Source organism: Macaca nemestrina, chromosome 6 (genome assembly GCF_043159975.1).
Source record: "Macaca nemestrina isolate mMacNem1 chromosome 6, mMacNem.hap1, whole genome shotgun sequence".
NCBI classification, from domain to species: domain Eukaryota; kingdom Metazoa; phylum Chordata; class Mammalia; order Primates; family Cercopithecidae; genus Macaca; species Macaca nemestrina.
Window position 1 is genome coordinate 138,281,596 of NC_092130.1, and position 16,335 is coordinate 138,297,930.

Consider the following 16,335-nt stretch of genomic DNA (forward strand, 5'->3'; position numbering starts at 1 on the left):
TCCAAAAGAAGAGAGGGTGGGAGGGGTGAAGGTTGAAAAATGACCTACCATGAGTTATGTTCACTATATAATTGATGAGTTCACTAGAAGCCCAAACACCAGCATTACACAATATACTCATGAAACAAACCTGCACATTATATCCCTTGAATCTATAACACAAAAGCAAGTTTATTTTAAACTTACCTTTTTTCTGCATGTCCTGATAAAGTTTGCTTATTTCTGTCTTATATCCCTCCTCTTTGATTTTCATTTCACTTACAAGTTTGGCAATATTATTCTTATATTCCTAAAGATTAAAATATATATTAATTTTTAAAATTTAAATATGTGTATATAACTTTTGATTCCTAGAAAGGTGAAATTCTCCATTCATATTACTTTTTAAATACTTTAAAAATTTTATATTACTTTTAAAAAAGGTACTATAAATGTAATATAAATGAACAATTTCACCTTTCTAATAATTAAAAGCTATCATATCTACAAGGAAAAATGTTGTTCATTGTTTGAATAATCAGCTTTCAGGTAGACCCATTTTATTTTATTTTTTATATGTATAAAGTATTTATTTTTTAATTTAAATTTACATTTTTGGCTGGGTGCGGTGGCTCACACCTGTAATCCCAGCACTTTGGGAGGCTGAGGCAGGCGGATCATGAGGTCAGGAGATTGAGACCATCCTGGCTAACATGGTGAAACCCCGTCTCTACTAAAAATCCGAAAAATATTAGCTGGGCATAGTGGTGGGCACCTGTAGTCCCTGCTACTTGGGAGGCTGAGGCAGGAGAATGGTGTGAACCTGGGAGGCCCTGGAGCTTGTAGTGAGCCAAGATAGCACCACTGCACTCCAGCCTGGGCAACAGAGTGAGACTCCGTCTCAAAAAAAAATTAAAATTTTTATTTGAAAATTAAAAATTATATTTATGATGTACAACATGATGTTTTAATATATGTATACATTGTGGAATGTCTAACTCAAGTCAATTAACATATCTATATTATGGATATGTTCAATATATGTTAAATACCTCACATATTTATCACTTTTTTGTGGTGAGAACATTAAAACACTACTCTCTTAGCAATTTTTAAATATATGATACATCGTTATTGATAACAATCACCAAATTGTACAGTAGCTCTCCTGAGTCTATTCCTCCTTTCCAACTAAAATTTTTATCCTTTCATCAACATCTCTCCAATTGCCCCCTCCACCACAGCCTAACCACCACTCTACTCTTGCTTCATGAATTCCATAAGAAAGATCAATTTCTGATCCAAGGAGATAAGATAAAGATAATACAGAAACAATGTCTTTTTTATCTTTTCCCTCTGGATACTCATCACCAGGGTTTAGAATATTAAGTATGCTCAAAATATTTAATTTTATGAATAAATGCCGCTACAGAATTAAGGCATGTTCAATATAAGCCAAAACTACACACTAGAGCCAACAAAGGCACTGTTCAATAGCTAGCAAGCTTACTATAATGTAAGATGAGTCTCTTTGAATGCAGGCTGAACTTCTGTTTCCAAAAATTATATAAATATTCCTAATTCCCAGAGCAAGATTAGGCATTCCCCGTGGTAAGGGTATGTTTTATGAGGAGGCATAGAAGGAAAGATGAATTTGGGATTTGCAAAGTGCTTAACAGCTGCCTGAGATTAGCTTCTGAGGTTTTTGGAGGATAGGGGTGATTTATTATGCTAAGAACAGGGAGAGGAGCATTGAGAATGGTGATGGAAGACAGTTATTTTACTACAATTGTGAAGATAAATTTTACAACTTTACCAGGGGTATGGTCCTACATAAAGAAATTATTCAGAGGCCTAAAATGTAGGCAAGAGAAAAGGAAAGCAGGAAGAATAAAAGTTAAGTATGATAGTAGTAAAAAGACAATAATAAAGGCAAGAGGTCAATAAAAGCCTCTAATACCTAAAAGCTGGGGCTCACCATTGTATTCCCAACTCATTGTGTGTAAATACATGTATATATATACACACACACATATATCTTGATGTATATTTCTTGAATGAATGGGAGTGCCAATAAGAATTACTTTGGTCAGAACTCTTAAACTGGATCCCATGATTAGGCTTTTGATCAACTTCCAAAATTTAATGTAAAATTATACACGCATTTATTTGTGTGTGTGTGTGTCTGTGTGTGTGTGTGTGTGCGCGCGCATGCATTTTTCTCAGTGAGGATTCATAGCTTTTAGTAGATATTTCATGGTATTGAGGAGGTTAAAAAATTTTAAACAGGTCAAGACACACTGGCTTATATGCCTACTATTAAAAACAGGCATACATTCCTCCATATTATCTCAGTTCAAGAGATTTAGTATGGATTCCTGTTTGTTCTACTTATCCTGCCAGGCAACTTGTAGGAATGGACAAAGCTATTCAACTTCTTGGCTCTGATTAAAACTGGGCAGATGAACCCAGTGGGCAACCCCACAAATTGCCATTTTCTATGTATCTAGATTTCTAGATGGGCAACTACAGAGTAGCTTTTATAAACTACTGACAACTGTGTGCACTAAGCTGTTGCTGCTCTGAGAAATCACAAGAGACAAACTTATGTACCTTTTTACTCTCCACTGATTTTTGCCACAGGAAGATGTCACCAGTAAAGTGGAATGCATGCAGTAATTTGGTAAGACCCAGGATTTGCATTCCAGCCTCCAGGCATGAAGACTATTCTATCTGGGTTAAGTCAAGCTGTATCTCACTAGATCTTCTCTTCCATTTTAGCCTGTGCCATTCCTAAAAAATGTAATCTTTTCATTTTTCTAAGGAGACTAATCCCTAATAGGTTACAACTGGTTGTCTTCTTTTCATATGCTTTCTGGGAACTTTAAATTCCAAGGAATAACTTCTAGTTTCACTCTTGATATATAAAACAATGATTCTCTCTATACAAGTTGCAAAATCCTTCTACTCTCACAAATACTGCTATGGAGTACCTCCTGAGTTTGTTCCTGGGGAGTTGTTCTCTATGAACAATGGAGAATTTTAGATGTGTTCAGAGGTTTTGAATTAGCAAATCTGCACTGTCATAGTTTGCTTTGGACAGCCCCTAAGTAAGAAATTCAGACTCTTGGAATGTGGTGTTTTCTCTTTAATTTCTTCTCCTCCGAACATTCCTATGATATGACAAAGCAGTATCCTAGTGCTTGAAGTTTTAGAAAGAAAAGTGCTAAAATTTTCTCCCCCTGGTTCCCCACCCCAATTACAACCTGACTTTAGCATCTATTGTTGAGATCTAGAGTCAATATATGAAAGGGATTGGGAAAGAATAAAGGGAAAAAGGACAAGAAAGGGGGAGAAAGGGTAGGATTCATTCCAGAAATACTTAAAAACCATCTCAAAATTGGTGATGAAAAGCTACATTTTCTAAGAGCATAGCCAGAATGCTACTTATTACTGTAGAGTATTAACCAGAAGTTCTGGGCAGGTTTCTTCAGAGGGTCCTCAGATGAGGAACCAGACTGAATTTAGAGAAGATTCTTCAAGTTGAAGGCTCCTGTAGATTCAAATTGAGTTTTGAGGATCTTTTGTCTGCTAGAATTTGACATATTAGCTCTTGAGCGATGAGGTAGTATAATGAACCTCTCCAAGAGTAGAGGGAACTGACATTTATTTAGTATCTTTTATGCTTTTTAGACACTGTTCATGTGTTCTACAACTGCTATCACTGCACTGTTCCCACAGGAGACAAGGAAAAGTATCAGAGGGTATGGTGGCTCCTGGGAGATAAATAATTTGTGATCCACATGAAATGCCCCCTGTATTTGAATGGTATAATGATTACCCAAATCATAAAGAGTACAGATTCATTTACATTATAATAAAAAAGTTCACAAGTAGTAACAAATAGAGTTTACTAGAGTAAAAACTCCATTAACATAATTGAAAAATATGTAGCAAAATAACTGCATCTCTTTTTGGTAGAAAGAAAAAGTAATGCATGTTATATGTTAGTACATTATATTTTGTAAAAATAAAACTCTTAAAACTTGTATTGCTTTGAAAACAAATTGTCATTTACTACAGATTTTGGCATATATACTCATATCTCCACATACACCCACACCCACAAATACTTGGCTGTGTTTATTAATTTAAAAACCTCTTTTTTCCCCCTAATTTGAAAAGATAAATCTCCACAGGGACTTGACTGAATAGAATGATACATAAACTCACCTGTTCATGAGACTTCAACTTCTCTTTTATAAGATCAGCACTTATTTTTAGTTGTTCATTTTCACCTGTGTAAGAATAATCAAAGATCATAATATATAGCACTTTCCAATTAATATGAAAATATGTTTAACATTTTAGCTTCCATTATGTATGCATTCAACAAACATGCATCCAGCAGCTGCTACACATCAGGTACCACACTAGACACTGAGAATATGAAAGTGAAAAGAGTTATTGCTCTTCAAAGAACTTATAGCCTAGTGCTGAGTCAAATGTGTTAGTAGTTATAATATGCTATGATAATTACTCTTTAATGGCAGTATATCTGAAATACTACAGGAACCTGTAAAAAGAAAACCCAGGGCAGCTTGAAGTCAGGAAAGGAGAAGAAAAGCTACTTGAGATGAGATTTAAGTGATAGGCTTACCCCATGTTAAGAGAGAGCATTCTAAATACAGAAAATTGCACAGAAGACCATGGGCTTGAGTGAATACAGCTTGGAAAAACTACAATTCAAGTTCGGTATTGTTGAAGTGTAAAGTGTGAGCAGGAGCTGCTATATAGGTTGGGATCCTATCACTAGGTAGACATATTCTAGATGAACAATTTTGGATTTTGGTTTTAATTTACAGGGAGTCATCAAAGAACTTTGAATAGTGCAGAAGTGAAATAATGAGAGTTACATGCTAAAACGATTATCTGGCAATGTGGATGATGAATGAGAGCGTTTTGACCCTAGAGGAATGGATATCACTAAGTATAGGTCAAGTAAGAGATAACAGGAACCTAAATTTTGTCAGTGGCAGTATGGAAAAAAGGAAGCAATGAGGAGAATTATTATTTAGATGATAGAATTATCTAGGAATTTAGTGACCCTTTAGTTAAAGGAGGCAAAAGAGAAAGGGGGAAACTTTTCTTTTAAGGTTTCTGGTTTGGGTAACTGAAAACAATACCTTCATAATATTTTTAACAAATTTTAAAAACCCTGTGGTTAATTTTGATTACTAAACATCCAGGTCAATTTAAAACTGTAATTTCCTATTTGATTGAAAGTTTTCATGATCCCTATCCAACTGGCTAGATCAGTAGCTGTAAAGAGTCAATAGAAGTGGGAAAGAAGTCTTAGTTTGCTCCTCAGTTGCTCTTTCCTGTCTTTCCTCTGGGTCATTTCTTGGGGGATGGAGACAGGAAATAAGGAGAGGCAAAAATTCTCTATTTAACTTCGAGGTTCCAGTCCTTTAGGTGCTTGTAGCAAATATATGCAGAGTCTGGACTCACTCCAACATTTGGCAACCTTTTAGCAGATGTCATTAGAACATGGAAATATGTAGCTATTTTATTGTTAATTGTGGCATGGGCCCTAGTCACTAATTCCAGGTCAACAGGAAAAGCCTCACTAGACATCCTATTACAGTTTCTCCTCTACAACCTTAACTATAAACACAACCAAGAAGTAGTTAAACAAAACAATAAATCAGTAAAGATTTTTGACATTATCTTCTTTTAGGAAGGTTTCTTTTGCAGTAGAGTAACGTTGAGAGGAGCCTTGGAAACAGAGTCCACTTATGAAACTATTGCAGAGGTATTAAATCACAGTATTAAAATTAAAACCTTGACTATAAACAAAACTAAGAATTAGCTAAACAAAACAACAACAAATCAGTAAAGATTTTTGACATTATCTGAACAACGCTTTAGGAAGGCTTGTTCTGTAGTACAGTAACATCGAGAGGAGCCTTGGAAACAGGGTCCACATATAAAACTTGCAGGGGTATTCTATCAAAGTATTAAAATTAAGTAAAAATCTAAAATCAATTAGTTTTCAAAGGTTGTGATGAGAAAATGATAGGAAAAGTGTTACATTTTTAAGGGTTATATTTAATACAAATTTTAATCTTGATGATGGCTTCAGTTTGTCAGATTGTGTCTTTCAAGAAATTAGTCCATTTCACAAAGGTTATCATTTGTTCAGAGTATTCCTTTATTATCCTCTTTTTTTTTTTTTTTTTTTTTTTTAAATATTGAGATGAAGTTTCACTCTTGTCCCCCAGGCTGGAGTGCGATGGTGCGATCTTTGATCCCTGCAACCTCCGCCTCCCGGGTTCAAGCTATTCTCCTGCCTGTGCCCCTGAATAGCTGGGATTACAGGCGGGTACCACCACGGCTGGCTAATTTTTGTATTTTTAGTAGAGATGGGGTTTCACCATGTTGGCCAGGCTGGTCTCCTTTATTATCTTCTTAATGAACATGACATTTGTAGTGATGTCCTTTCTTTCATTTCTGATATCATTAAGTTGTGTAATCTCTCCTATTTCCTTAGTTCATCTGGCTAGAGACTTGTCAATTTTATTGATCTTTTCAAAAAAACAGCTTTTAGTTTCATTGCTCTCTATCGATTTCTTGCTTTCAATTTTACTAATTTCTGCTTTATTATTATTTCTTTTTATTACTTACCTTGGATTTAATTTGTTCTCCTTTTTCTTATTTCCTACAGTGGAAGCTTAAATTAATTTTAGCTTTTTCTTGTCTTCTCATATACACGATTTAATGCTATAAATTTCTCTTTAAGCACTGTTTTTGCTGCATTTCACAAATTTTAATAAATTGTATTTTCAGTTTTATTTAGTTCAAAATATTTTAAAATTTGTTGATATTTATTTTTTGACCATTATTATTTAAAAGTATTATTTAAAAGTATTCTTTAATCTGCATATATTTTCAGATTTTTCATCTATCTTTCTGTTTTTGATGTCTACTTTAATTCCATTGTGGCCTGACAGCAGACACCGTATGATTTCTGGTCTTTCGAATTTGTTAAGGTGTGTTTTATAAGCCACAATGGGATCTATCTTGGTGAGTATTCACTAAGTTTGAGGAGAATGTGTATTCTGCTGTTGTTGGATGAAATAGTCTATAGATGTCCATTATAGTCAATTGATTGATGGTATTGTTGATTTCAACTGTGTCCTTACTGATTTCCTGATAGAAGAATGTTGAAATCTTCAACTACAATAGTGGAGTCATCTATTTCTCCTTCCAGTTCTATCAATCTTTGACTCACATATTTTTGATGCCTTTGCTAGATGCATATATAAAATAATTTTTTGTCTTCTTGGAGAATTAATCCTTTTATCATTATGTAACACCCCTTTTTATCCTGGATAATTTTTCATGCTCTAAAATCTGCTGTTTGAAATGAATATAGCTACTCCAGTGTTCTTAGTGTTAGCACGGCATATCTTTCTCCAGCCCTTAGCTTTTAATCTATATGTGCCTTTATATTTAAAGTAGACTTTTTTGTAGAAAGCATATAGTTGGGTAATGTTTTTTGATCCACTCTGATAATCTCTGTCTTGTAAACTGTGTATTAGGCTATTGATTTTCAAAGTGATTTTTGACAAAGTTGGATTAATATCTAACGTATTTGTCACTGTTTTCCATTCATAGACCTTGTTCTTTGATCCTATGTTTGTCTTCTATTCTTTGTCTGCCTTTTGTGGTTTTGAGTATTTTATGTTATTTCATTTTCTCTTCTTTTTTAGCAAATCCGTTATACTTCAATTTTTAGTTTTTTTAGTGATTGTCCTAGAGTTTGCAATATACGTTTACAATGAATTCAGGTCCACTTTCAAATCCATTATACTGCTTCTCAGGTAGTACAAGTCTTTTATACTAAAGTATTCATAATTCTTTCCTCTCATTCCTTATGTCACTGATGTCATATATTTCACTTATGCATAAGCTTTTTAAGTATCATTAAGTATCATTACTTAATAATACATTGTTGCTATATTTTGAATAAACTGTTATCTGTTAGATCAATTGAGAATAAGAAAAATAAAAGTTTTTATTTTGCCTTCACTTATTCCTTCTGTAAGGTTCTTCCTTTCTATGTATATCCAAGTTTCTGGCCTATATCATTTTGCTTCTCTCCTCTTTCATCACTTCCTGCAAGGCTGGTATACTTGCAACAAATACTCTCAATTTTTGTTTGTCTAATAAAGTCTTTATTTCTCCTTTCTGGACAATAAGTTTGCAGGATGCAGAATTATTGGTTGGCGTTTTATTCTATCTCTCTCAGCACTTTAAATATTTCACTCTACTCCTTTACTGCTTGCATGGTTCCTGAGAAGAAGCTGGGTATAATTCTTATCTTTGGTCGGTCCTCTATAGGTAAAGAATTTTCCTCACTCTTGTTTCAAAATTTTTTCTTTGTTTTTTATTTTCTACAGTTTGAATATGACATGCCTATGGGTAGTTTTTTGAGCATTTACCCTGCTTGGTGTTCACTGAGCTTCCTGGATCTGTGGTTTGGTATCTGATATTAATTAGGGGAAATTCTCAGTCATTATTGCTTCTGATGTTTCTTCTGTTCCTTTCTTTCTTTATTTTCCTTCTGGTATTCCCATTAAGTGTTTGTTACAGCTTTTGTAGTTATTACACAGTTTTTGGATATTTTGTTACTTTTTTCCTAGTCTTTTTTTTTTTCTTTTCAGTTTTGGAAGTTACTATTGACATATTCTCAAGCTTAGAGAGTCTTTCCTGATGCTGAAAAATTCTTTTCATTAGGCTATGTCTAGTCTACTAATGAGTCCAATAAAGGCATTCTTCATTTGTGTTTAGAGCCTTTAGCATATTAACCATAGTTTTTAAAAAATTTCTGGTCTAATAATTCCAATATCCCTGCCATTTCTGTGTCTGGTTTTGATGCTTTCTCTGTCTCTTCAAACCGTTTACTTTTTTTTTTTTTTTTTTAAGTGTGCCTTGTAAATTTTTGTACAAAGCTCATGACCAAGTACCAGTAAACAGGCCTTTAGTGATTTGATGGTAAGGTGTTGGCGAAGGAGAAGCATTCTATAGTCCTATGATTAGGTCTCAGTCTTTCAGTAAGCCTGTGTCTTTGGACTGTGAGCTACCCTCATGCTTCTCAGTCCCTCTCCCCTTTGGTGAGATGGAATGACTAGAGTGGGCTGGAGTCGGCAAGGCTAGGGGGAGCTGAAATAGGATATTTTCCTCCCCTAAGGCAGCTTATCCTTGGCTAAAACCCCAGTAGTTTAGGTTCAGATAAAACAGCTTCTTTTGAGTCAGGCTTTCTTAAGACCAGAAGCTGTTGATTATTTCAAAATGGTTACTTTTCCTCTCCTCTGGCCAACAACATGAGGGGATTTTCCCCATATCTTAACTGTGAGATCTTAGCAGAGCTCTTACAGGTAAAACTTACAAAACTGTAGGGGCTCCCCTATGGGATTGGGTCCCCTGAAATTTTTAATCTCTTAGACTTGACCACGGTGAGCCTCCTGCAATTCATCAAAATTACATTTTAGGGTTTCCCGGTCTGACAAACAGGGAGGTTTCTGTTCTTGTAAGTTGTGATTTTCTGAATCTGCCTCCCTGTCTCCAATTCTAGGTGCATCAATCTGTCCTGTGACCTCACTTCTGTGATCAAAAGAGTCTAAGAATTGTTGATTTTTCAGTTTGCTCAATGTTTTACTTGTTAGCAGGGAATGACAACTTCCGAGATCCTTATATGTTTTACCAGAAACATGAGGTGCATTTGAAGGATTTTCATTAAAGTTAGAATTCTATTTCCAAGTTTTATGTGCAAGTGAGAATACTTAAAAGTGACACATTTTTAGCCCTGAAGTTGCTTAATGGTGGAACCATTTCTAAAGATACAATGGTTTTTCCATAAATTAATTTTCCAAAATCAGTTAATTGGCCACTGTTGGCTGACATTTTATCAAGTCTAATAGACTTTGATTACTTTTTAACTTAATATGCCTGATAAAGAGCTTGTATGGGGGTAGGAGAAGTGACAGCTCTGATAATTTCTTATTGTTGGCTTGTGCTTGCATTATTGTAATTATTATTGTCCTCAAGATATGTTTTATTTTTTAAAACTACTTGTCCATTTTGGAAGGATTAGTTTGATTAGAACTAGCTACTTTTATCTATCAATCCTCTTATCTAGATACATATAAACTGTACTTCATGGCCATACACTGAAACTAGAGGAAAAAGCAAACATGCAATTGTTCAGTTTTAGAACTCCCATTCTCCTCAGAGAAAGAAGAACCTTGTGTATCACGCGTGACATATAATTAACTTACACATAGAAAAAGGAATATTATCCTAGTTATTAAATTTTTGTAAGATGACTGGCTTTGAATTTTCAGATAAAAATAAAGATAAATAAGAATTGTAATTTTTTTCTACATCTCATTGAATTATCTTTTACATAATCCATAAGTCCCTACTGGAAAGATTCATTGATAAGACTAAAGGAAGGTAGCATTTCTCTCATTGTAACTGAAAAGTTTCTTAAACCTAGAGGGTAATTGATTAATTGGCTCAATAGTGTTACCAAAAAACCAGATCCTTTTAGTTTACTTTTCTTGCTGTCCTCCAAAATCATCCTGCTGGCATGAATTTTAGACTAGAAACAAGAAATCTGTAACAATTTTAGGCATTATATACAGTCTTATAACAACCAGAAGAACACAGTCCATCTCTTGGGAGAGAGGAAAATTATTCCAAAAGAACTCCCTTGGAGTTTGGATGCAATCAGCTTTCCCTGAGGCATATGGTTAAGTGAATAAACGGTGAATGTCTGAAAATGAAAAACAGTTTCCTATTAAGGAGAGAAAAGAGCTATTGGAAAGGAAACCACTGGGTAGCTTAAATAAGCAGATTAATCATACTATCTTGGCAATCAATTGGATGAAAATGGTCAAATATAGATAGTTCTTATCTATCATCTTGCTCAATCAAGGCTTGTAAAAGCATTGGGAAAGTGAACTCAATGAATCATCATTTATTTGCAAGAGTCATCATAAATATTCATTTTTAAGAATGGCTATTTTATTTTTTTATTGTTTGAGACAGAGTCTCGTTCTGTGGCCAGGCTGGAGTGCAGTGGCGTGATCTCGGCTCACTGCAATCTCCAACTCCTTGGTTCAAGTGATTCTCCTGCCTTAGCCTCTTGAGTAGCTGGGATTACAGGCAAGCCCACCATACCCAGCTAATTTTTGTATTTTTTTTAGTAGAGGTGAGGTTTCACCATGTTGGCTGGGATATGGATTATAGGCGTGAGCCACAGCGCCCGGCCAAGAATGGCTGTTTTAAAACTTGTACCTGCCTTGTACCGGATCTCAAAGAGAAAGTTTTCTGTTTTCTCCCATTCTTTATGATGTTAGCTGTGAGCTTTTCATTTACGGCCTTTATTGTGTTAAGGCGAGATCCTTCCATGCCTATTATCTTCTCTATCTATACCTATTTTGTGAGAGTTTTAATTCATCAGTGGATGTTGAATTTTGTCAAATGCTTTTTCTGTATCTATTGAGGTGTTCGTGTGTTTTTTTCCTACTCATTTTGATAATAAATAGAAATCACATGGTGTATCACATTGATTGATCTGTGTATACAGAACCATACTTGCATCCCAGGGATAAATCCCACTTGGTTAGGATATATGATCTTTTTAATGGGCTGTTGAATTTTATCTGATAGTATTTTATTGAGGATTTTTGAGTCTGTGTTTATCAGGGATATTGGGATGTAATTTTCTTTCCTTGCAGTGTCTTTGTCTGATTTTGGTGTCAGGGTGATGCTGGCCTCATAGATGAATTTGGAAGTGTTCCCTTTGCTTTTATTGTTTGAAAGAGTTTAAGAAAAATTGGTATTACTTTTTCTCTGAGTGTTTAATGGAATTCCCCATGAAGCCACCTCATCCTGGGCTTCTTTTGGTGGGAGATTTTTGATTATTTACTCAATCTCCTTATTTGTTGTTGGTGTGTTCTGACTATTTCTGACTCAGTTTTGGCAGGTTGTATGTTCCTAGGTATTTGACTATTTTTCCTAGGTTATCCAGTTTGTTGGTATATAGATGTTCTTAATAATCCCTTATTATCCTCCTTACGCCCCCTAAGACTACAGTTGTATCGTTTTCTCTTTCATTTCTGCTTTTATTTACTGACATCTTTCTTTTTTTTTCAGTGTAGCCAAGGGTTTGTCAATTTTATTTTTTCAAAAAAACAAACTCTTAGTTTTGTTAAATTTTCTGTTTTTTTAATCTTCTATTTGATTATTTTCTCCTATAATCTTCATTATTTCTTTCCTTTGATTACCTTTGGGCTTAATTTGTTTTTTTTTTTTTTCCTAGTTCCTCGAGGCGTAAAGATAGATTACTTATTGGATATATATATTTTTCCTTTTAAATTTAGGCTTTACAGCCATAAACTTCCCCATTAAAATGTCTTTTGCTGTATCCTATAGGTTTTGGTATGTTGTGTTTTCATTTGTCTCAGATATTTTAAAATTCCTTTGGTTGATTCTTTGACTCAATGATTGTTCAGGAGTGTGTTTAGTATTTTTGCCACTTCTTTTCAACATATTTGCTGGAAATCCTAGACAGAGCAATTAGGAAAGAGAAAGACATAAAGGGCATCCAAATCAGAAGAGAAGAAAATTATCTATAGTCTCAGATGACATGACTATATACTTAGAAAACCTATTAGAACTAATAAACAGATTCAGTAAAGTTGCACTACACAAAATCAACATACAAAAATCGGTCACATTTCTATATACAAATTACAAAATATCTGGAAAGGAAATTAAGAAACAATCTTATTAACAATGGCAATAAAAATACTTAAGAATTAACCAAAGAAGGTGAGAATCTTGTACACTGAAAGTAATAAAACATTGATGAAGGAAATGAAAGAAGACACAGATAAATAGATTAGAAGAATTAATATTGTTAAAATTGTTAAAATATTGTTAAAATGTCCATACTATCTAAAATGATCTGCATATTTAATGCAATCACTATCAAAATGCCAATGACATTCTTTACAGAAGTAGACAAAACAATCTTAAAATTCATATGGAATCACAAAAGACCTCAAATAGCCCAAGAAATCTTGAGTAAAAAGAACAAACCTGGAGCCATTGCACTACCTAATTTCAAAATATATTATGGAGCTACAATAATCAGAACAGTAGCACTGTTTAAAAAAAAAAAACAGACATGTAGATTATGGAACAGAATAGAGAACCCAGCTGGGTGTGGTATTTTAGTCACAAGGAAGGGAAAAGTTGTTTTGAGCCCTGGCATTGAAATAGGAGCACGAGTGCCCTTTTTTTTTTTTTTTTTTTTTTTTTTTTGAGACGGAGTCTCGCTCTGTCCCCCAGGCTGGAGTGCAGTGGCCGGAATTTGGCTCACTGCAAGCTCTGCCTCCCGGGTTCACGCCATTCTCCTGCCTCAGCCTCCCGAGTAGCTGGGACTACAGGCGCCCGCCACCTCGCCCGGCTAGTTTTTTGTATTTTTTAGTAGAGACGGGGTTTCAACGAGTGCCCTTTTTTAACACTCCAAATTACAGGAATCACATATAAGATCAATATTTTATCTCACATATATAAGGTGCTTGTTTTAAAATAAAAGCAGAGGTCTAAGATGAGAAATGCTTATTTGATGTGAGTTTTATGTGGAAGGGGCCTTTAAGGCAATTTAGTTTAATCTCTGATATAGTAGAAAAAAATCTCACAGCCGTCACAGCTGAGTCAGAACAGCACAAAATACTTGGTTGGTCTGTTTTGTGAATGGTAGGCCTGTTTGTTTAAAATGTTTGTTAAAGATAAGGTAAGCTGAATGTGTTGACTTCACTTGCACAAATACAGTCTTAGTCTATGACAAAAAAATTAAATGGTAAATTATCACTGTGGTTTAAATAAAAAATTATGGTTTAACTAGTAATACCCACTCTTCAAAACTGAACACAAGGTTATTAAAGACCAACAATGCTACTGAGAATAAATCTATTTCTAAACTTTTTAAGGTAATAATTATATGACCTATACAAAACATCCCTTTATGTCACTATCAGATAGAACATGACTGAATTGTTCCGTTCAGCATAACATTTCTTATTTCATAATAATCTAGGAAAATATTTTTAAGTAGTAAGATGTCCACTTTTAGCTGATAAATTGAAACTTATTATCAACAATGTAAAAGCTTCCCATTTTTAAAAGTGCTCAAATAAACAAAGCTTTTTTAGATTTTACTTTTTTTTCTAACTTACCTTTCAAATTCTGTTGACATTCAATGGTTTGTTGTAGCCCTTTAATTATATTATGAAGAGTAGCACATTCTAAAACATAAAAGATAAATTTATTTTAAAATCCTTTGCTTTCATTTTGGAATTATTTTCAGTTGAAATTATTAAAATAATATTTAAGCCAGGCAATGGTGATGTGTGCCTTGTAGTCCTATAGACTCAACGGGCTGAGGCAGGAGGATCACTTGAACCCAAGAGTTCAAGGCTGCAGGGGGCTATGCTCACGCCATTGCACTCCAGCCTGGGTGACAGAGCAAGACCCTGTCTCTAAAAATAATAATAATAATATTTAATTTGAAATTATAAGATCTTAATAAAGCAGCCAAGCACCTTAAAGAAAATTATATAAAGGAAAAACACATTTTTTTTTTTTTTGAGACAAAGTCTTGCCCTGTCGTCCAGGCTGAAGTGCAGTGGCATGATGTTGGCTCACTGCAACCTCCGCCTCCCAGGTTCAAGTGATTCTCCTGCCTCAGCCTCCTGAGCAGCTGGGATTACAGGCATGCGTCATCATGCCTGGCTACTTTTTGTATTTTTGTAGAGACAGGGTTTCACCATGTTTGCCATGCCAGTCTCAAACTCCTGACCTCAAGTAATCCACCTGCCGCAGGTGATCCACCCCCCTCGGCCTCCTAAAGTGCTGGGACTACAGGTATGAGCCTTTACTTTTAACTCACTCATTAAGCCAAATGAATTTCAAAACTTGGTAATGACTTTCCTAAAGCACAGAATAGTATGGATCCTACCATATGCCTAAGCAATCTCTGCCCTAAGTAGTAAGGCATAACTGCATATGTCTGGGGAACTATAAGAAGAATGTCCATGCAAATCTTCCATGAAAGAACATCCTAAGGAAAGGGAGTCAAATTATATTGTTTTGGTATAAGACAATGTGTGGTACAATTGTGTGGTATAAGAGAATGCTTTTCTTACTCTGTCTTCCAGTCTGTCCTCTTAGTACTTATGCTTGAGTCTTAGAGCAAGAGATTAGCAATAAAAGGAGTAAAAACTCAATAAGTAGTGTTCCAAGGCTTCAACAACTTTGTTGCCAATGGCTGCTGACATAATAGAAGACAGAAGTTTCCTTGCAAATATTAGAGCCTTGACATGCACATACAAGCCTTGACTATTGGTTACCAACAGCAACAGCCAAGATGGATAGCAACAGTAGTGGTAATTTCTATTACTTTAGAAGTCCACTTGGCTATTAGGGCTACAACAGCAGAGACTATTTTTTGTTTTGCTTACCATTGCTTCCTACTGTTTAGAACACTTGTGGTCCATAGCAGGCAATCCACAAATATTTGTTCAGGGATAATTGGGTTGACAGGTAATATCACAGTAAGTTGAAGCAGATAAGGGGTAAGTAGAGAATCTCTGTTATGAAAATAACATATATTTTGTCGATTGAATGAACCAATACTGTGAAGGGAGAATTCAAAATTTTTCACCTTTTAATTAGAGATTCTGCACTCAGTCTCATGTACTTTTTCAACTATGCTGACAGAAACGAAAGTATTTTGCAGAAGTTTAAAGCTTAGTGATGATACAAGGTTTTGCTATTGTGGCTCTTCACTCCTCCCTGCTCTCCCTACCATCCCTACCATCCCCACCATCCCCACCATCTACTCAAAGTTCTCATCATCATCCATTTTCTCTATCTTGCTATTTCCCAGTAAGAGAATAATGGTTAAATTACATTTGACAGAAATTAGCTGAGAATCTGCTTCATGAGTGTCACTGTGCTAGCTGCTAGAATTCAAATATTAAAGAGGCATAGACAGACTCTGCCATCACTTGTCTTTGTGCCTTTTAGAGTAATGAATCCAGTGATTCATAGAATATAGTAGCTGAAGATACCTCAGTAATCTGTAAATTGAAAACAGAACTCTGCAACTGAATGTTTCAAAAATGTGTATTTTCAAAACTTGAACACAAGGGGGCGCGCTCACCACATTTTCTACAATGGAACCTAGATAAATTATTTTCTCATTTTTTTTCT

The 16,335-nt window shown here is 34.8% G+C and overlaps 1 protein-coding gene across 3 annotated transcripts in view; it reads right to left on the reverse strand.

Annotated features, from left to right (window-relative positions):
• Positions 1-16,335, reverse strand: part of LOC105487461 (coiled-coil domain containing 152) — a 53,877-nt gene that overhangs the window by 16,368 nt on the left and 21,174 nt on the right. For all 3 annotated transcript variants that reach the window (XM_011750915.3, XM_011750914.3, XM_071098977.1), the window contains exons 4-6: positions 14,298-14,366; positions 4,213-4,277; positions 187-289 (exon numbers count right to left, since the gene is read on the reverse strand). In XM_011750915.3, the coding sequence (XP_011749217.1) occupies positions 187-289; positions 4,213-4,277; positions 14,298-14,366 (237 nt within the window). The remainder of the gene's footprint in view (positions 1-186; positions 290-4,212; positions 4,278-14,297; positions 14,367-16,335) is intronic.